General features: G+C 37.6%; 2 protein-coding genes across 2 annotated transcripts; one reads left to right on the top strand and one right to left on the bottom strand.

Annotated features, from left to right (window-relative positions):
* Window positions 1-1,713: 1,713 nt before the first annotated feature.
* On the top strand, window positions 1,714-2,673 carry LOC101563517 (olfactory receptor 7C2). The gene has a single exon (XM_023716889.1). The coding sequence runs from the start codon at window positions 1,714-1,716 to the stop codon at window positions 2,671-2,673; it is 960 nt and encodes a 319-aa protein (XP_023572657.1).
* Window positions 2,674-18,584: 15,911 nt separating this feature from the next.
* On the bottom strand, window positions 18,585-19,427 carry LOC101563920 (olfactory receptor 7A10-like). Its single transcript, XM_023716890.1, has 2 exons — window positions 19,073-19,427; window positions 18,585-18,787 (listed from the first exon to the last, which is right to left on the bottom strand). Exons 1-2 carry the CDS (start codon window positions 19,425-19,427, stop codon window positions 18,585-18,587), a joined length of 558 nt encoding a protein of 185 aa, XP_023572658.1.
* Between the last annotated feature and the right edge of the window lie 2,239 nt (window positions 19,428-21,666).

Raw genomic sequence — 21,666 nt, forward strand, 5'->3', positions numbered from 1 at the left:
TTACAAACACCATTAGAACAAATTCCTCTATTCATTAAGAGAATGCAACTATATATGTATTACTTTCTATAAAGCATCAGGAAATTTGATTCACAGAGGATTAAAACATCTAGAGAGAAACATATGATATGGAATATGAACCAGTAATAGAATAAGAATCTGAGTCAACATTAGTAGAGGTATTATTTTTTTCAAGATAACCTATAATTTCAATGGAATTGTTAATACACTTCTGATATATTGTTCTTCAACCTGGCTAGATGATTCTAAATTGTACCTGGGATAAGATATAAGCAAACAATAAAAACTATGATGGGCAGAAATAATACAAGGTGACTTTTTCCAATAAGCCTTTAAATATATAAAGAAGAGAAAACATCTTTTTAAATATAAGAAAAGATTTTAAATCCTGATCAGCTTTATAACATGAATTATTCATACTCATTTATTCACAAGAATGTGGAAAATGAAATACATGAATTTTGAAATACTAACAAAGACCATTTACATATAATCTGAAGGAAAACATAGAATAAAGTAAAAACTAACTCAAACTGTATCAGTCATACAGAAATCTTAGGAAGAAGAAATTAAATGTCCAAAATAAACAAGATTTGAAGAGCACATGATGGTAGAGAGAATGAATGATTAGAAAATGTGCATAAATTTTAGTTCTATATTTAGAAACTGTAGGCTTTATTTTAAAATAACACATTGGTTGGCTGTGTTTATATTGAGGAATGTGATAATAAAATGAAAGGAAAAACAATGCTGAAAAATAACACTTGTTATTAATATTTTCTACCAAAATTGACTCCTCAGGATCAGAGCATGTGACATGTAAAGATTTCCAGAAAGAAATACAATAATGTGAGGCCACTCATAATAATTGCCAGACCTACCTAGAATTAAGGAATTCTCATTCCCAGATGCATTATGCAGAGCAACCACCAGGGATGCTGGGAAAAGATAATTGCTTAAAATGCAAACAAATTTTGGAGCCTAGTCCCCAAATGTGTGTGTGTGTGTGTGTGTGTGTGTGTGTAACATAATCCCAAGAGAGCTTGTTAAGACACATAGCACTGTCTCCAAACTCAGTGTGGCACTGAGTTCATCAGGAAAACCTGAAAATGAACATTTCTAAGAGGTTCATAAATGTTCAACTGCTATTCAGGGGACACACTTTGAGTCCCTGATTTGAAGTTGATTTTTTTTTTCAAATAGCAATGGTAACTACAAAGACATCAAATTATTAACCAAAAGGATTTCTTTTTTAATAATTTTATTGAGAAACTAATAGCAATGAGACAGCTTCAAAACCAATTATTTGGACAGTTTCAATAATTAATACTACATATTGTTGTCTTAGTGGCTATTCATTGTACAAGATGCAGACATGATATCCTGTCCACAAATACTATTAGAGCAAACCTCTCTATTCACTGAATTAAAAGAATGCAGCTGTATATCTATCCTATTTTGAATATACAGATACAAATGGTCGTTCATTTGTATCCTCTTTTTTTGTTTAGTTTTGTCAGAGAAGGGTATTGCATTGTCATTTAAATATTGTACATACGTCACTGCAGCAAAATATTTCACTATAGGATTTCTTGAGTTCTCTGAACAGTCATATTAGGAAAATAATCTTCAAGAGTAAGAGTGAATATTGTTTTTCTTTCTCCCCCCCCCCCAGGTAATTCTGTCAGCCTCATGGAAACAATAAACCAAACAGGAGTAACAAACTTTCTCCTTATGGGATTCACAGAGGACGCTGACCTGCAATCCCTCCTCTTTGGGTTGCTCCTGCCCATGTACCTGGTCACCATCACAGGAAACCTACTCATTATCCTGGCCATCACCTCAGACTCGCACCTCCACACACCCATGTACTTCTTTCTCTCCAACCTGTCCTTTGCTGACATCGGTTTCACCTCCACCACCATCCCGAAGACACTGGTGAACATACACACTCAGAATAAAGCCATCACCTTTGCAGGCTGCATCACACAGATGTGTTTCTTCATTGTGTTTGGGTGCCTGGACAATTTGCTGCTAACAGCAATGGCCTATGACCGCTTTGTAGCCATCTGTCACCCCCTGCGCTACACGGTCATCATGACCCCACGGTTCTGTGGGCTGCTGGCTCTGGGGTCCTGGATGATCAGTGTCATGGGATCTCTGTCTGAGGTTTTGACTGTTTTGAGGCTGTCCTTTTGTGCTAATACCAAAATCCCCCATTTCTTTTGTGATCTGCCTGAAGTCCTGAAGCTTGCCTGTTCTGACACCCTCATCAATAACATCATAGTATATTCTGCAACCATCGTCTTAGCTGTCTTTCCACTTACTGGGATTCTTTTCTCTTATTCTCAGGTTTTCTCCTCCATTCGGAGAATATCAGCAGCAGGGGGCAAATACAAAGCCTTTTCCACCTGTGCATCTCACCTCTTGGTGGTCTCTTTGTTCTATGGCACAGGTCTTGGAGTCTACCTCAGCTCTGTAGCTACAGTGTCCTCCAAGATGAGTCTGATTGCCTCAGTGGTGTACACCATGGTCACCCCCATGCTTAATCCCTTCATCTACAGTCTGAGAAATGGGGATATGAAGGGTGCTATAAGGAGGCTCCTGAGTAACATGGGACCTCTCACTGAGCAGACCATGGCAGGACCCTGAAGAGTAGTAATGTGCCCAGTACTGAGGACCAGAGAACCTGGCTCCCTACATTCAGTACTGTGTCTACTTCTGCTTTCCCAGTTTGTTAAGCCTTTCTTTGCATCTTCCTTTGGGGTCTTCCATACCAGAAGTACTGTTCCTAAATAGAGATCACCTTTTTCTTTAGTTAACATGTTATTTTAACTTATATAGGTGCAACATGGTATTTAGTAGTTATCTTCAGTAATGACTTGTGAGATTTTTCTGTACATATTATTGATATATAATAATAGCAATTATACGTGAAATACAGTATGATAATCCAATATGTGTACGTAATGTTTGATTATTAAGTAATGGTTATTAGTACCCTTATCTATTATAAATCTTCAAATTCCAATCATGAGTATTTTTATGTATATTTAATAAATTGTTCTACACTATTGTCACTCCACTGTGCTAAAAAAATCATTATGACTTATATCACTGTTACCCAGCTTCCCTCTCATTTTTTGCCACCTAAGCCCACCCTGGGGGAAGGCCTGGTGCAGCATGTTGTGCCAGGGATCAAACCACAGTCTCTGCACATTTGCCTAAACTTGCCTAAGTAGGCTCTTCAGACCACTGAGCTAACTCGCCGGCCCCCAGCTTCTCTCTTAACACCCATAGTCTTACCCTTCTTAATGGCTATTGACAATTATTCCACTATCTAACCTGTAAAATGATTTACTATTCTCCACATATGAGAGGGGTCTTGCAATATTTGTCTTGCAATTCTATTTAATATGTTAAATCTTAATTTCCTAATGTGTATTCCCATGAGTATCAGGACGTGTACCTGCAATATTGTGGATATGATGTGAAAAATCACTTGTACGACCATTTTCTGAAAGCTAAAAATAAAATTAATACAAAGATTTTTCTACCTGATTCACTATCTTTTCAATCACTTAAGATTACTGAATTTTTTCTGCGCATTTACATCATGGATTTCTTCAAGCCCAGAATGGTATCTTATCCAGCTTTTGGACCACAGTGTCTCATACAGGTCTTGGTTACTAAGCCAAAGTAACTCCATTTCTTAGTGTTCCATTGCATAGCTGTGCAGAGAGTCCTTGGTGAGTGGCGAGGCTGTGCCAAACTGCAGCACAGCAGGGTGCTCCACTGCAATGGCTGCACGATGTTTCCTGAGACAGAGTTCCTTATAAGGACAGGATAGGATACATGAATTCTCCAAGAGCTCTTGTCTTCTACTTATATTTTTTGCTATTTATCCTATACCCTTACAAAACCAATAGTTTATCCAAAGTGAATAACAAATTTGTTATCACTGCCATTCTAAAGTTATCCTCAACTTTGTAAGTAATTCTTTTTCTTTAATGCCTTCTTAAGTTTGTTTGTTTTTTGTTTTTTGTTTGTTTGTTTGTTTTTTTGGGGGGGTTTTCTCTTTTGTTTTGTTTTGCAGAACCGGGGACTGAACTCAGGCCCTTGCACTTACCAGGGAACCTCCTATTCTACTGAGCCATCTCCCTGGCCCCAGTAATACTTAATTAATTCATTTACAGGCCAAACTGGATTTGTCTGAGTTATTCTTCAGACTCTCACTGCTCTTTCCACTTACAAGGTAGACGTTTCTTCAACACATCTCCATAAAATTAATGGGACATCCCATAAATATTATTCACATGGAGAGAACCGCAGTCTGCACATTTGCCTAAACTTGCCTAAGTAGGCTGTTTAGAAAACTGAGCTATCTTGCTGGCCCCCAGCTTCCCTCTTAACCCCCATACAAGGGGGTGCCTTAATGTTTTAAAAGATCTGGAGTATAAAATGCAAGGTTCTTTATTTGTTTTTGTTTTTGTTTTGTGAGACAGAGTCTCACTATGTAGTTCAGGATGGCCTTGAACTCACTGTCAAACCCTGATTGCCCTCAACCTCACAATCCTTCTGTCTCAGGAAGGGAATATATCTCAGTACAACAAGCACTTGCCTGGGAAGCCCAAGGTCCCAAGTTTGAGCTCCAATACCACAAAAGGAAAAAAAAATGTCCGCCTGCTTCAGCCTCCTAAATGCTTGAATTACAGGAATGGCTTACAAGGTCAGGACCAGAATTTTAATTTAATAGAAAGCTTCGAGTGAGAAAAAATCATTTATTTATTTATATTGATATTAAAAACAATACTCAGCATATTCCACTACTAATTCAGCATTGTGTATACCATACTCGACAATTTTTCCAATAACTCTTTTGTGATGAATTAGTTAATTTTCTATGACAGTACAAAAACATGAGGCTCACTCTTTAAAAAGGAGAGATGGCCTGAGGAACACTTGCATTTCTGGGGGGATGTTTCAACTGGCAGTTACCTCAGCACCAGAAGCTAGCAGACCAGCTACCTCCATTGCTAGCAACACCATGGGTATTGTGATGGGTGTCTTCACACTCGCTACATGGGTTACATGCCTCTGTGGCAGTGCCTCATGCTTGGTGTGTGGTTGCTCTCCCAAAAGGAACTCCAGTTCCTCTGCATGCTCAGGACTCCTCCACCCCTCCGGAGCCAGCCCAGGCACACCGGATGGGGAAGACCTTCCACTGCAATTTCTGGACTCCTCTACCTCTCTACACCCATCCCAATCCCAGGCCTTGCAAGTATGCAGGAGAGCTACCCCATTCCACTGCACCAGCTTGTCCTCTCCAGACCCAGCCCAGGCCTGGCATACAGGCCTGGTGTGAAACTCTGCAGCTGAAGTCCCTGCAAAGAGAGTAGGGGACAGAACCACCCAGCTAATCCAGGAGCAGAACATCTTCCCAGAGGGGCACAACAGGTTCACCCCCAAATAATGTGGCAGGAAGGAGCTGAGCACAGTAGCCAGCTCCAAGCCAGGCACAACTAGATGAATGCAAATGTTGTACATCTGATCCAGAATATCGTAGGTTCTAAGGTTATAACTGCACCAAAGCTCTACACCAAATGTCAGAGGACAATGCTATACAAAATCACAAAGAGAAGGAGCAAGATGCAATCTGAGAAACCAAGCCAAACTAAAACAAGTGTAGAGGACACTAGCACAGAAAAATTGAGAATCAAAAAGCTGAAATGTCTGAATCAATAATGTCTGAAGTAAAGAAACAACAGCTGAAAAGTATACAGGAACCCAGGTCAGAAATAACCTCTGAAATAAAAAAAACAAATCTCTGAATTACTAGCATCTGAAGTAAAGAAATAAAGGCAGAAATACATGGAGGAAATCTGATCAGATATACTCTCTGTGGTAAAAGAATTAATAACTGCCTATCAAGAAGACACTGATAAAAAATAGAGATTAGAAAAATGATGGATTCCTTGAATAAGCAATACAGGAAAGAAATAGATTACATGAAGCAGAGTCAAAGAGATATAGAGGAATTTAAAATCTCAATCACAAGCTTGCAAAACCGTTTGAGTGAAAGAGGAGGTAGAGTTTCAGATCTTAAAGACGTCATCGCAGCTAATGAAAAGGTAAGAAAAGATCTCTTAAAAACACCTGGGATGCAGGAAAATATAATTCATCACCTGCAAGATGATGCAAAGATGAACAATGTAGATCTCCACACAAACAGATCCAGGCTTAGAACAGGCCCGGTTAGTGTGTGGGAGAGCTGCCTTTTCCCCCTACTACAACTTGTCCCCTCCAGACTCAGGTAACGCCTTGCATACAGGCCTGGGGTGAAACCTTTCAGTTGCAATCCCTGCAGAGAGGGTAGGGGACAGAAACACTTAGCAAGTCTAGGAGCAGAACATCTTGTCAGAGGGGCACAACAGGTTCACCCCAAGGGCAGCAGCAGGAAGGAGTTGAGCACAGCAGCCAGAACCATGCCAGGCACAGCTGGATAAATCTAAACATTGTAGATCTGCACCTGCACTTTAGTAGGTGCTAAGGTTACAACTGCAACAAAGATCTACAACAAAAGTCAGAAGACAGTGCTACACAAAATGACAAAGAGAAGAAGCAAAATGCAATCGCAGAACCCAAGCCCAACCATGACAAGTGCAGAGGACATTAACATAGAACAAATTGGGAATCACACAGCTGAAATAAATGAATCAAAGGCTCCTGAAATAAAGAAACAGATGCGGAAAGGTAGAGAGGAACTCAGATTGGAAATGAAAAAGGAAATCCCTGAATTAAAAACATCTGCAGTAAAGAATCAAATGCAAGAAACCCAATGCCTACCCAGAACAAGTGGAGAGGACACTAGCTCAGCTCAAATGTATGAATTAATAGCGTCAATAGTAAATAAGCAACAGCAGAAAGTCATAGAGGAACTCAGCAGAATTCTTTTCTACTAGCTCAGCTCAAATGTACAAATTAATAGCAACGATAGTAAATAAGCAACAGCAGAAAGTTATAGAAGAACTCAGAGTGGAAATCTTTTCTCAAATAAAAAAGAATTCCCTGAACTCATACCGTCCTAAGTAAAGAATCAACTACAGAAACACAGGGAGGAAACTCACTCTGAAAAAAACGCTGCAGTAAAAGAACTTATAACTGCTTCTAAATAAGACATTGAAAAAAAAACAGGTGATTAGAAAAATGACAGATTCCTTGAAGGAGTAATACATGAAAGAAATAGATCGCATAAAGCAGAATCAAAGAGATATAGAGAAATTTAAAATCTCAATCACAAGCTTGCAAAACAATTTAAGTAAAAGTGAAGACAGAGTTCTGGATCTTGAAGATGCTGGTGCAGCTGGTGAAAAGGTAAGAAAGGATCTCTTAAAAACAATGAGGATGCAGGAAAAAATAATCCATCACCTGCAAGATGATGCAAAGAAGAACAATGTGACTAATAGACATCAATGAGAAAAAAAGAGTCAACACAAATGACATTTTAAAAAAATACATGCAGAAGTAATAGCAGAAAACTTCCCAAGTATGAGGAAACAATCTGACATTCAGGAAACCGAAGCATACAGAATACCAAGTAACCTCAACCCAATTAAAAACACAATAAGACATATAATGGTCAAGAAACCAAAATTCAGCACAACAATAATATACTGAAAGCTGCTAGAGAAAAGAAGCAGATCACATTCAAAGGAAAACCCATCAGAATTATGGCCGACTTCTCTTCAAAAACCATGAAGGCAAGAAGAGCATGGAGCAGAGTAGTTCAACTCCTCTATGAAAACAAATTACAGCACAGACTACTGCATTTTGCAGAACTCTTTCAAGATTGATGGAGAAGTGAAATACTTCCATGATAAACAACAGCTAAAGTATTTCATGATGAAAAAGCCAACCCTACACAGGCTACGGAAAGATGTTGAAGAGAGGGACAAAAATGATCAGAACTCAACGAATGAGATCAGAAGCAACCAACTAAATAGGGCAAGCAATTAAACACAGTAGAAAAAGGAGTAACGACAACAGGTAAATAACATGTCAAGCATAAGTCAATAAATCTCAATTCTACCCATTAAAGTAAATGGACGCAATTCACAAATTAAGAGAAATAGACTGGCACAGTGGATTAGGAAACAAAATCCAACAATATGCTCCATACAAGAAACACATTTAACTCATAAAGACATTCATAGGCTGAAAGTCGAAGGATGGAACACAATATTACAAGACCCAGCACCTCAGAAAAAAGCAGGGGTAGCAATCCTAATCTTAGTCTCAAATTCAAACCAACAATGATCAGGAGAAACAAAGAAGGCCACTATATAGTGGATAGGGGAAAAATTCAAGAGGAAGATGTAACACTCCTAAATATGTATGCACCAAACAAGGGAGCACCCAATTATATAAAGCAAATCTTAATGGACTCGAAAAACTTAATGTCCAATACCACAATCTTAACAGGAGACCTTAACACCCCCTTATCCCAAAAAGATAGATCAACCAGACAAAAAATTAGCAAAGAAATAACAGAACTGAACCAGAGCTTGAAACAAATGGACTTGGTGGACATACACAGAGTGTTCCACCCAGACACAGCTGAATACACATTTTTCTCAGCTTCACATGGATTATTTTCTAAAACCACATCCTGGTCCATACCTCATGCTTAAGTATATGTAAGAAAACAAACATTATCCCATGCATTTTATCTGACCACAGGACAATGAAACTGGAAATAAAGGACAAAAGAAACCAGAAAAAACCTTAAATACATGGAAATTAAATGATACTCTACTCAGCAAACAATGGGTCACAGATGAAATTAAACAAGAAATTCAACAATATCTACAATTGAAAAAAAGCACAATTTATAGTAATGTATGGGATACGATGAAAGCAGTTCTCAGAGGGAAATTCATAGCTCTCAACTCACACATTGGGATAACAGAACAGGAGAAAATAAATAACCTAAGGCTGCACCTTCAACAACTAGAAAAGGAAGAGCAAACCAAACCCAGAGCCCTAAGACAAGAAGAAATCATAAAGATTAGAGCAGAAATAAATTCAATTGAGATGAAGAAAAGAATTCAAAGAATTAAAAAAGCACAAAGTTGGTTCTTTGAAAGATTACATAAAATCGATAAGCCCTTAGCTAAACTCATCAAAAAGAGCAAAGAAGCCCTCCTTTTCATCTAATTTTCGTCTGCAAACTTAGGTTGTTAACCATCCAGAAGACAAGCTTATTGTTATTACCATACAACTTAGGCTGTTAAGCTTAACCACACTATCTCTCCAAATATCAGACATCTTAGGCACAATATGGAACAGGTATTTTTTATCAAGTATTGATATGTTCAACTTTAAGTCCCTACAGAATATGATAAAAAATTTAAAAATTAGAATATATTTTAAAAATAGGCTTCAAGAATTATATACTTCTTATGTTTATACATAAGTCAATAAATCTCAACATATACAACCGTGAAGAAGTCCCACAATATTCCTTTTCCTGTCTTTTGCTTTCATTCACCACCCTCTTCTTTTTTTTTTTTTTTTTTTTTTTTTTGAATTCCACTCCTTGTGCACTGGAGGTTGCTTTATTCATTGGTTAATTTTGCTAGCAGAGCATTGTAAACCAAAGCCAGGACTTCCTCCCAAGTGATCTGGCTTGGGCCGCCTGTGTGGCCTTTGCTCCCTGTGATCCCCGCTCACCCCCTTCTTTTTGAACAACCATCTACCTGAGAGATTTCATAGCAGCAACTGGCACGTCATCACAAGCAGTCCGTATTCAGAAGACCAGAATGACAGGCAATCCAAGTATGAAACTACTATTACAGATTACCATCTGCAGTGCAGTTGCTTCGTTAACAGATATCCGTATATATAGTTAGTCGGGGTGAGAATCTTTCCAACTAACTGCTAGATTAAAAAAAATTTTCTGGAGATTCTCAGGATCATTGCCTTGCCCATATTCTACATATAACTTACATATAACTTGACATTGTCATTGTTTCTAACTCTTCTCCTTTCCCTCTCTTGATTAGTTGGTCCTGGAGATCCTGCTTCCCCTTTACTTGTATTATAACTTTCTATTTGAAAAGTAGGGCTGCAAGGAAAGCCAACATTTTGGCCCTATCCTTCCAAGGTCAATTAAGACTCAGGACATATGAGAACTTGTACTGTAACATCATGTAACTCGGTAGTGTCCCAAATTTTCTAATCAAGGAGATTATGGGGCCAAAGAGGAAAGTGATTGATGATGTAGAGTATGCCTAAGGAGAGTCACATGGAGAGAAAACATTCTCTCAGGCATTCACAGAGAGCACATTGGCAAAGCAATGGCAGTGACTCATCCACATGGCTGACACTAACAAACAATATGAGGTACAGGATCTCAGGATAAATCCTGAGGAGATTTCACTGACCTTATCAGGCCCAAAAGCTACAACTGTTGTTACATAGGTCTTGCTTTACCTTGGTCTTAACCACCCAGCAGAAAAGTATAAGAATGAGATATAAGAAGTAAAGCCATGCTGTTATGTTGAGCTGTAAGGGACTCAGGTCAACAATTCTCACATTGCCAGTGAAGTGGAAGATCCAATACTATTATGGACTATTGAACTCTTTTAGATTATTTCGCTGAGCTAACACACCCATAATATTCAAATAACAGAACTTAACAAAAAAGGGCATACAGTTGAATGTCCATTTTCTATCAGTGTATTCAAAGTGGTTAGCATAGATATATAGTTACACTCTCTTAATGAATAGAGCGATTTGTTCTGGTGGTCTTTGTGGATAGGATGTCATGTCCGCATGTTGTACAACAATTAACCACTGGGAGGAATGTATGCAATGTGTTAATTATTGAAACAGTCTTACCGATTTGACTTGAAACTCTCTCATTGCTATTTGTTTCTCAATAAAATTATGGAAAAAAGAGCAAAGAAAAAATGCAAATACAAGCAATGAAGAAGGAAAAGGGTTAATTACCAGAGACCCAGTGGAAATATGGAAGATTATCAATAGCTACTTTGAGAATCTTTACCCTCACAAAATAGAAGACACAGAAGTGTCTTCTATGCCTACAAAGGTAAAAATTACCACAACTAAACCGACAAGATATAACTACTCTCAATAGCCTAAAAACAGTCAATGAAACAGATGTAATTAAAAACCTACAGACAAAGAAAAGTCCAGATCTGGATGAATTTAGAGCTGAATTCTACAAATTTTTTTTTCCGGAACCGGGGATTGAACTCAGGTCCTTGAGCTTGCCAAGAAAGCGCTTATTCTACTGAGCTATCTCCCCAGCCCTTCTCTACAAAATATTTACAAAAGATGAAGTCCCTATACTCCTAAAACTCTTCCCTGAAATTTACAGGGAAGCAATCCTAACAAAATCATTCCTTGAGGCAAGTATTATACTCATACCAAAACCAGGGAAAGAAGCAACTAAGAAAGAGAACTACAGGCCGATTTAACTCATTAACATACATGCAAAAATCCTCAATAAATTCCTAGCAAATAGAATACAGCAAGTAATCAATAAGATCATATACCATGACCAGGTAGGATTCAACCCAGGAATGCAAGGATGGTTGAATATTCTAAAATCTATAAATGTAAAACACTATATCAATAGAGCGAAAACTAAAAACCACATGATCATCTCCATTGATGCAGAAAAGGATTTGACAAAGTCCAACACTCACTCATATTCAAAATCCTACAGAAAATTGGAATAAATGGCCTCTACTTCAATAGGCTAAAGCCATTTATGAAAACCCAATGGCTAACATAATCCTACTCTTAGATCTGGTACAACACAAGGATGTACTCTATCACCACTCCTATTCACTATAGCTCTGGAATCATTAACTACAGCCATTAGACAAGAGAAAGAAATGAAATGAATAAGAGTAGGTAAAGAAGTTAAATTATCATTACTTGCAGATGACATGATACCTTACTTGGAAGACCCAAAAAAGTCACCAAGAAGCTACTAAAATTAATACAGAAATTCAGTAGCATAGCAGGTTATAATGTCGATACCCAAAAGTCACTAGCATTCCTCTACACAGACAACAAACACAATGAGAGGGAAATTAGAGAACCAATACCTTTTACAATAGCACTGAGGAAAATGATATATCTTGCAATTAATCTACCTAAAGAAGCAAAAGATCTTTTCAAGGAAAATTATACTAATCTGAAAAAAGAGATTGTAGAGGATTTCAAAAATGGAAAGATATTCCATGTTTCTGCATAGGAAGAACCAACATTGTGAAGATGGCCATACTCCCAAAATTGCTGCACAGATTTAACGCAATATATATCAGACTACCACAGACATACCTCACAGACATAGAGAAATCATTCCTAAAATTTATCTGGAACCGGAAGAGACCTAGAATAGCAAAGGCAATCCTGGGCAATAAAGACAAAACAGGAGGCATTACAATTCCTGACTTGAAATTATACTAGAAGGCTACTGTGATAAAATTAGCATGGTACTGGCAACAAAATTGACCTGAGGATCAATGGAATAGATTAGAAGACTCTGAAGCCAATAGAAACAGACTCAGCCACCTTATCTTTGACAAAGGAGCAAAAGATACTCACTGGAAGAAAGATAGCCTCTTTAACAAATGGTGCTGAAAAAACTGGCTCTATACATATCAAAAACTAAAACTTGACCCAGGCCTATCGCAATGCACTAAACTAAAGTCAAAATGGATTAAAGGTCTAAACATTAAAGCAGAGACACTAAATCTCCTGGAAGAGAAAGTAGGAGGAACTCTTGAAAACCTAGGGGCAGGCAAAGATATCATGAACAGAAATAAAATCACACTGGAAACACTTGAAAGAATTAACAACTGGGACCTGTTCTACTGAGAAATGTTTTCACGTCAAAAGAAATTACCAACAAAGTGAAAAGGCAACCCACAAATTTGGAAAAAATCATGGCAAATAAGTACTCAGACAAAGGTCTGCTCTCTAGAATTTATAAAGAACTAAAAAACACTACGGCCCCAAAATTTAAAAACATAAGCCAGAAATGGGCATCCGAGATGAACACACGCTTCTCAGAGTATTAGATTAAAGAAGCGCATAAATACATGAAAAAAAATGCTCTACATCACTAGCCATCCACGAAATGCAAATTAAAACAACACTGAGATATCATCTCACTCCAGAAAGAATGGCCATCATAAAGAAGTCACCCAACAACAAATGTTGGAGAGGCTGTGGGGGAAAAGGAACCCTTCTTCACTGCTGGTGGGAATGTAGACTGGTGCAACCATTATGGAAATGAGTGTGGAGATTCCTTAGAAAAGTTGGACTGGAAATCCTATTTAAACCAGCTATTCCTCTACTGGGAATTTTCCCAGAGGATCTGAAAACATCATATCATAGGGATATATGTGTGCCTATGTTTATAGCAGCACAATTTGTGATAGCCAAATCTTGGAAACAACCAAGATGCCCATCACCTGAGGAGTGGATGAAAAAGATGTGGTATCTTTACACAATGCAGTATTACTCAGCTATAAGGAATGATAAACTCAATGCCTTTATTTTGAAGTGGATGCCACTTTAAGATATACTCATAAGTGAAATTAACCGGACACACATGTGTAAATATCATATAGTTTCCCTAGTATAAGAACTCAAAAGAAGAAATAAATTAGAAAGTTATAATTACAAGTAAAAAGAAAGCAGGAACTCGAGGACTAACTAATCAAGAGAGGGAAAAAAGAAAGCTAGGAAACATGACAATGTCAAGTCATACAGTTATATGTAGAAGATGGGCAAGGCAATGATCCTGAGAATCTCCAGAAGATTTTTGAATGTAGCAGTTAATTGGAAAGATTCTCATCCTGCATAACTATATATACTGGTACCTGTGAACTAAGCAATGGCACTGAAGATGGTAATATGTAATAGTAGTCTCATGCTTGGAGTGACTGTCATTCTGGCCTTCTGAATACGGGCTTCTTCTCATCACATGTCAGTTGCTGCTGTGCTGTCTCTTGGGTAGATGATTGTTCAGAAAGTAGGTGGTGGTGAATTAAGGCAAGAAACAGGAAAAGGAATATTGTGGGACTGTCCTGCTTCAAGATTGTATGTGGATAAATTTTTGGACTTATGTGTAAACATATGAAGTATATAATTCTTTATGCCTATTTTTACAAATATATTCTAATTTTTAAATGTTTTTTCATCATATTCTGTAGGGACTTAAAGTTAAACATGTCAATACTTGATGAAAAATACCTGTTCCATATTATGGCTAAGATGTTTGATAAGCAGACAGATTGTGAGGTTAAGCTTAACAGCATAAGTTGTATGGCAATAGCAATAAGCTTGTCTTCAGGATGGTTAACAACCTAAGTTTGCAGACCAAAATTAGATGAAAAGGAGGGCTGCAAGGAAAGCCAACATTTTGGCCCTAGCTTTCCAAGGTCAATTAAGACTCAGGACATATGAGAAGTTTTACTGTAACGTCTCGTAACTCGGTGTCTCTAATCTTCTGATCAAGGAGATTATCAGGCCAAAGAGGAAAGTGATCGATGATGTACAGTGTGCCTAAGGAGAGTCACATGGAGAGAAAAAACTTTCTCAGGCTTTCACAGAGAGCACATTGGCCACACAATGGCTGTGACTCATCCACAAGGCGGACACTGACAAAGGTTTTACTATCTGAGGTACAGGATCTCAGCATAAATCCTGCGGGGATTTCACTGATCTTATCAGACTCAAAAGCTACAACTCTTCTTGCATAGGTTCTGCTTTACCTTGGTCTTAACCATCCAGCAGAAAAGTATAAAAATGAAGTATAAGACGTAATGCCATGCTGTTATGTTGAGCTTTAGGGGACTCAGGTCAACAATTTCTGACATTGAAGTCAAGCGGAAGACCTAATACTATTATGGACTACTGGACTATTAGAATATTTTGCTGAGTTTACACACATATAATATTCAAATAACGGAACTTAACCAAAAAAAGGGCATACAGATGAATGTCCATTTTGTATCTGTGTATTCAAAGTGGTTAGGGTGAATTATTGAAATTGTCCTACCAATTTGATTTGAAACTGTCTCATTGATATTTGTTTATCAATAAAATTATGGGGAAAAATTTCTAATATCCAATGCCACAGTCTTAACAGGAGAATGTAACACCCTCTTATCCCAAAAAGGTAGGTCAACCAGACAAAAAATTAGTAAAGCAGCAACAAAATTGTACCAGAGCTTGAATCAAATGGGATTACTGCACATATACAGAGTGTTCCACCCAAACACAGCTGATTATACATTTTTCTCAGCTGCGCATGGGTCATTTTCTAACATAGACCACGTACTAGTCCATAGGTCATGCATAAGTATATGTAAGAAAACAGAAATTATCCCATGCATATTATCTGACCACAGTGCAATGAAACTGGAAATAAATGAAAAAAGAAACCAGAAAAAAACCCTAAATACATGGAAATTAAACAACACCCTACTCAGCAACCAATGGGTCATAGATAAATTCAACAAAAAATTGAATGATATCTACAATTCAATTAAAATTCGAGCACAACTTTTTGGAATTTATGGGATGTGATGAAAGCAGTTCTCAGAGGGAAATTCATAGCTGTGAACTCACACATTAGGAAAACAAAACAAACGGATTCTCCACCTACAACAACTAGAAAAGGAAGAGCAAACCAAACCCAGAACCCAAAGACGGGAAGAAATCATAAAGATTAGAGCAGAAATTAATTCAATTGAGACGAAGAAAACAATTCAAAGAATTAAAAAAGCAAAAAGCTGGTTCTTTGAAAGATTAAATAAAATCGATAAGCCCCTAGCTAACCTTATCAAAAAGAGAAAAGAAAAAATTCAAATACAAACAATAAGGAATCAAAAAGGTGTAATTACCACAGACCCAGTGGAAATTCAGAAGATTATCAATAGCTACTTTGAGAAACTTTACTCTCACAGAATAGAAGACAAAGAAGAAATGGACAGATTCCTAGAAAGGTACAAATTACCAAAACTGAATCAAGGAGAGAACCTAGGAAACATGCCAGTGGCAAAGCTATACAGTTACATGTACAAGATGAGTAAGGCAATGATCCTGAGAACTGTCAGCAGGTTGTTGAATCTAGCAGTTACTGGATGGGATTCTCACCCTGACTGACTATATATGCTGATACATGTGAACTGTGCGACTGCACCGAAGATAGCAATGTGTAGTAGTGGGGTCATGTTTGGAATGCCTGTCATTCTGGTCTTCTAAATATGTACTACTTGTCATGACTTGCCAATTATGGCCAGACTGTATGTCAAGTAAATGGTTTTGTTTTTTTTTAAAGATGTTCCATCTTATGCCTAAAATGTTTGCTGTTCAGACAGATTGTGAGGTTAAACCCACCTGCATATGTTATAAGGCAATAATAAGCTTCTCTTCTGGAGGGTTAACAACCTAAGTTTACAGACCAAAAATTAGAGAAACAGAAAGGCTGCAAAGAGAGCCAAAATTTTGGCACTAGCCTTTCAAGGTCAGTGAGGACTCACAACATAGGAGAACCTGTACTGTAGCATCATGTAGCTCAGTTGTGCTGCAAATTTTCTGATCAAGGAGATTATGGGGCCTCAGAGGAATGTGATCAATGATGTAGTGTGTACCTAAAGAGAGTCACATGGAGAGAAAACATTCTCTCAGGCTTTCTCAGGGAGCAAATTGTCAAGTAATGGCCATGACTCATCCACATGGCTGCCACTCACAAAGGATCTACATAGTGCAGTACAGGATTTCAGGATAAATCCTGAGTGGATGTGACTGTCTGTGTCCGATAGAAAAGTTCCATTTTTTGTTATATAGGTCTTGTTTTATCTTGATCTTAACCATCCAGCAGAAAAGTGTAGAAACGAGGTATGAAAAGTGAAGCCATGTTAATATGCTGATCTGTGGAAGGCTCAAGTCATCAGATTTGGACATTGCCATTCCTATGGATAACCCACTACTATTGTGTACTACAGGACTATATTGGAATATTTTGCTGTATTCATGCACGTACAATATTTGGATGGCAATGGAATACCCATCTCTGACAAAACTGAACAAAAAAGGTGATAAAAATGAAGGACAATTTTGTATCTGTATATACAAAATAGTTAGGATAGATATATGGCTACTTTCTCTTAATTCAATAAGAAGAAAGACCTGTACTAATAGTATTTGGACAGAATATCATGTCTACATCTTGTGCTATGAATGACTACTACATAGACAACAATATGCAATGTATTAATTGTTGTAACTCTCCTACCAACCTGTTTTGGAGCTATCACATTCCAATTTTTTTCTCAATAAAATTAATGGAAAAATAGAAAATCGTCACCAACTATTCTTATGAAAACAGTATCAAGACTATATAAAGAACCAAAAAAATTAACACCAAATATAATATTGAATTAATCAGTAAATGAACTAACTAAACAAACACTTATCAAAAGAAGTGCAACAGGCCAATGATTATATGTAAAATTTTTAATATTTTAGTTATTAGGAAAATGCAAATCAAAAGTATATTGAGATCCCATTTTACTCCAGTCAGAATAGCTGCCATCAAGAGTACAATGTGTGTGTGGAAAGAAAATAATTACATATTCGGTTGGAGGGAGGGAGTGTTAGCATAGTGACTACAGAAGTCAGCATAGAGATTCCTGAAAAACTACAGTGCAGCTGCCATGTGAACCAAATGTAACAATGCTCAGTGTATAATCAAAGGAATGTGCGTTATTATAGAACTATGTTTATTGTGGTGCAACTAACAGTAACCAGGCCATGGAATCAGCCCAGATTCTCATAAGAACATGTAATATAGATGAGATATGTACTTAAGTACATACATGATAGGTGGTAGATATGATGATAGATGATATATTTAAAAGTAATAAGATTATAGTTATGTTATTTACAGGAGATAGGTGAACTGGAGACAATCATGTTGAGCAAAATAAACCAGACTCAAAAAAAAGGTTATTTCAAGTTTTTCTCTCCTAAATGAAACTTTAAAAAAGATGACATGAAAGTAAAAACAAGATGATTAAATAGAAAAGCAATCAGTGACAAGAGAAAGGGCTTAGGATAGGCAGAGTAATAGGAATAAGAAATGAAGAACAAAGCATGTCAATGCATGTATAAATATGCAAAAAATGAAATGCACTGTATGGTATAATTTATATACACTAATAAAAATAATCAATTAAAATTGAGTTGTTGTTTTGTTTTGTTTTGGTTTTTTTTGCGGAACTGGGGATTGGACTCAGGCCTTTGTGCTTGCCAGAAAAGCACTTATTCTACTGAGCCATCTCCCCAGCCCCTGATTATATTTTTAGAAAAGTTGAAATCAGAGTAATGGAAATTCCAAGAAAAACACAAAATGAGTGAGATTTACATTTATAATCTGATCAATGAATCACAATTTCAGACTCTAAGGTTAGGTTCCTGCAACCACATATACTTCTTCAGCTCTGAAACTATGGATATTTGTCCAGTTTCATTCGAAAGAGTCTTAACAGAGCTCTCTTTACATCTTGATTCCTCAGACTGTAGATGAAGGGGTTCAGCATGGGGGTGACCACAGTGTACATCACTGAAACTATTGCACTGGAGTGTGAGTTGTGGGACATGGCAGAACTAATGTACACACCTAGGCCTGTGCCATAAAATAAAAAGACAACTGAAAGATGAGACACAAAGGTGGAGAAAGCTTTATTTTTCCCCTGAGGTGATGGCATTCTATGTATGGAGGAAACTATCTTAGAGTAAGAGTAAAGGATGCCAGTGAAGGAACCAGTGGCCAATAGCACAGGTGCAAAATACATCACAAGGTCGTTAAGAAAGTTTTCAGAACAGGAAACTTGGACCACTTGATTGAGTTCACAGAAGAAGTGTGAGATTTCTAAGTCAGTACAGAAAGACAACCGCAAAGCCATTAAGCTTTGCAACAAGGCATGTAGAACACTTATAACCCAGGGCCCTAGAATGAGGAAGCCACAGAGCCTGGGGTTCATGATAACCATGTACTGCAGAGGATAACAGATAGCCACAAAGCGGTCATAGGCCATCACAGCCAGAAGGAAGTTGTCCAACTCTGCGAAGAGTAAGAAAAAATAAATCTGGGTAATGCAGTCTGTATAGGTAATAACTTTGCTCTGTGTCTGGATGTTCACAAGCATCTTGGGTACAGTGGTAGATGTGAAACAGATGTCCACAAAGGACAGGTTGGAGAGGAAGAAGTACATGGGGGTGTGGAGGTGAGAGTCAGAGACAATGGCCAGGATGATGAGCAAGTTCCCAAACATAGTGATCAGGTACATAGAGAAGAAAAGTCCTTATATAAGGGGCTGCAGTTCTGGCTCATCTGAAAATCCCAGAAGAAGAAATTCTGAAATTCTAGTTGTATTCTCCGGTTTCATGTGGTGGATGCAACTATTGGGAAAAAGAAAAATAACATGAGTACTAGTCAAACAAGTGAACATTACTAATAGTGTTGAAATTCTCCAAATTAGGTTTTCTAGTCTATAAATCCATTTTTATACTTTGTTTATGAATCTGGTCCCCTTAGGGAATTCTTAGTACCGTTCCTAATTTGAAATTTCTGTCCCACTTTAAACCTTCTTCCCAGAAAATCTATTTTTTATAGTTTTCCTAAGCTATTTCTTACAATTGAGAAATGTATGCTAGTGATGACTCTGTTCTATGCACTATCTGGGAAATGATTAGCAAAAGCTGAAAAATAAAATGTCCTATATCTCATCAGTTGGGCCGGCCAAATAGCTCATCAGATTACAGTGCCTGCTCAGACACAGGGCCCGGGAGTTCGATCCCAAGGCCTGCCCTGCTGGCCCCGCCCCCCAGGACACACAGAGATGATGATTTAGACTGGGTGAGGTTGCGTGCGTCCCTAATACCAGCACTTGGGAGGCTGTAAACAGGAGGATTCCTACAAGTCTAGTCTATGCAGTGAGACCCTGTATGCCCTGTACACCTTGTCTTAAAAAAAACAAAAACAAAAAGAAGACCCTCAATAGTTGACAAAGAATATATGCAAATAAGATCATCAAACATATCATTACCATTTTCTGGTGAGGATATCATATATATTTGCAAATGCACACTCACAGAATTCAACATATTAAATATATACTAACATTTAAGTATTATATCTCAACAATTATACCTCTACTTCAAAAAAAGAGATGACGATGTAACTTGCAGTATGACCAAGGCTCCTAAAGAAAATGAAAGGTTTGAAAGATAGAAGAGACAGATGATGATGGTAATATATTATGTGTATGTGCATGCATGCCTCTGTGTGTGTGTGTGTGTGTGTGTGTGTGTGTTTGTGTGTCATGCTGGGCATGGAAGCCAGGACTTTATTCATGTTATTTAGGTTCTTTACCACTGGCCTGCACTCCCAGATCCTGTTTTAAGATTTTTCAAGACCACCAAGGAGCCAGTGTAGGATTTCAATGAAAAAGGGGATTTTTATGAAAGATGGTGTCAGAGGGTACAGTGGTGCTGAAATTACAAGATAGAGGGAGCCTTTACCCGCATCATGTATTTCTTGTACAATGTACTGCAAAAGCATCCTGTGAATTACAATGGAGACCTAACTTACTGCCATTGACAGCTGAGCCCTCCTGCCTAATATAACTCACCTGGGGAAAATGGAGTCTGCATAGCTCTGCTCTGAGGAATGCACATATACACTACCATCACTGCTATTTAGATTACTAGTGTATGCAGTGTAACTTGGCCAGATCCAATTATATTGCCCCTAATTTAATTATGACCCCGATTTTCCATTTGTAAGCCTTCTGTGAACAACCATAAATCTAAATCTTAGCACACTTAAAAGCTTCCCAGTCTTAGTGTAAAGAGGCCATTTTCCCATTTTTCACATGTGGCATCTCTTATGTCTTATTCTTGGACTCTGGATTTGAATCCCTTCTTGGGGGGGGGGACCTACAACTATCATTTATCCCTGGTTCTAGTATTAAATATGCAAATCATTTCCATCCCATTCTCTATGAAACCGTGCTTATGTCAATGACACTTTAATTCTTTTCTTCCTGTGATCTGTCTGAGGGTATTGAGTCAAACATACATTTATTTCATTCTACTCAGTCTATGTCATTATAGTGTAAGATCCAAATGCACACAGACCTCACCTGCTTTGTTCATTTTCACAGAAGTAAGTACATATGTAATTGCAATTACATAGAAACGAATTTAATAAAATGAGAATTTACATAATTAAAACAAGTATAAACTAAACAGAGTTTTTTAAAGTATATTTAAAAAATGATTCAAATCTCAAATATTACTGAAAAGAAAAGAGCATCAGAGTGGAAAAGCAATTTTGTAGCCCTAGGTTCCTCACCAGAGACACAGCAATAGTAAGAAAAACATAACTAATCAAAGACATAAAGCAGCAACACCCCAGCCCTAGCTCAGGGGGGCCGGGGAGATGGCTCAGTGGAATAAGTGCTTCCCTGGCAAGCGCAAGGGCCTGAGTTCAATCCCCGGTTCCACAAAAAAAAAAAAAAAAAA

Source organism: Octodon degus, unplaced genomic scaffold, assembly GCF_000260255.1.
Source record: "Octodon degus isolate 3935 unplaced genomic scaffold, OctDeg1.0 scaffold00050, whole genome shotgun sequence".
Lineage (NCBI taxonomy): Eukaryota > Metazoa > Chordata > Mammalia > Rodentia > Octodontidae > Octodon > Octodon degus.

Excerpts from the sequence above, each read along its gene's own strand:
- LOC101563517 (XM_023716889.1), top strand. The coding sequence starts at position 1,714 with ATGGAAACAATAAACCAAACAGGAGTAACAAACTTTCTCCTTATGGGA.
- LOC101563920 (XM_023716890.1), bottom strand. The coding sequence starts at position 19,427 with ATGTACCTGATCACTATGTTTGGGAACTTGCTCATCATCCTGGCCATT. Across the intron at positions 18,788-19,072 it reads TCTAGGGCCCTGGGTTATAA|TTGTCTTTTTATTTTATGGC; the intron begins GTGTTCTACATG and ends CTCATCTTTCAG.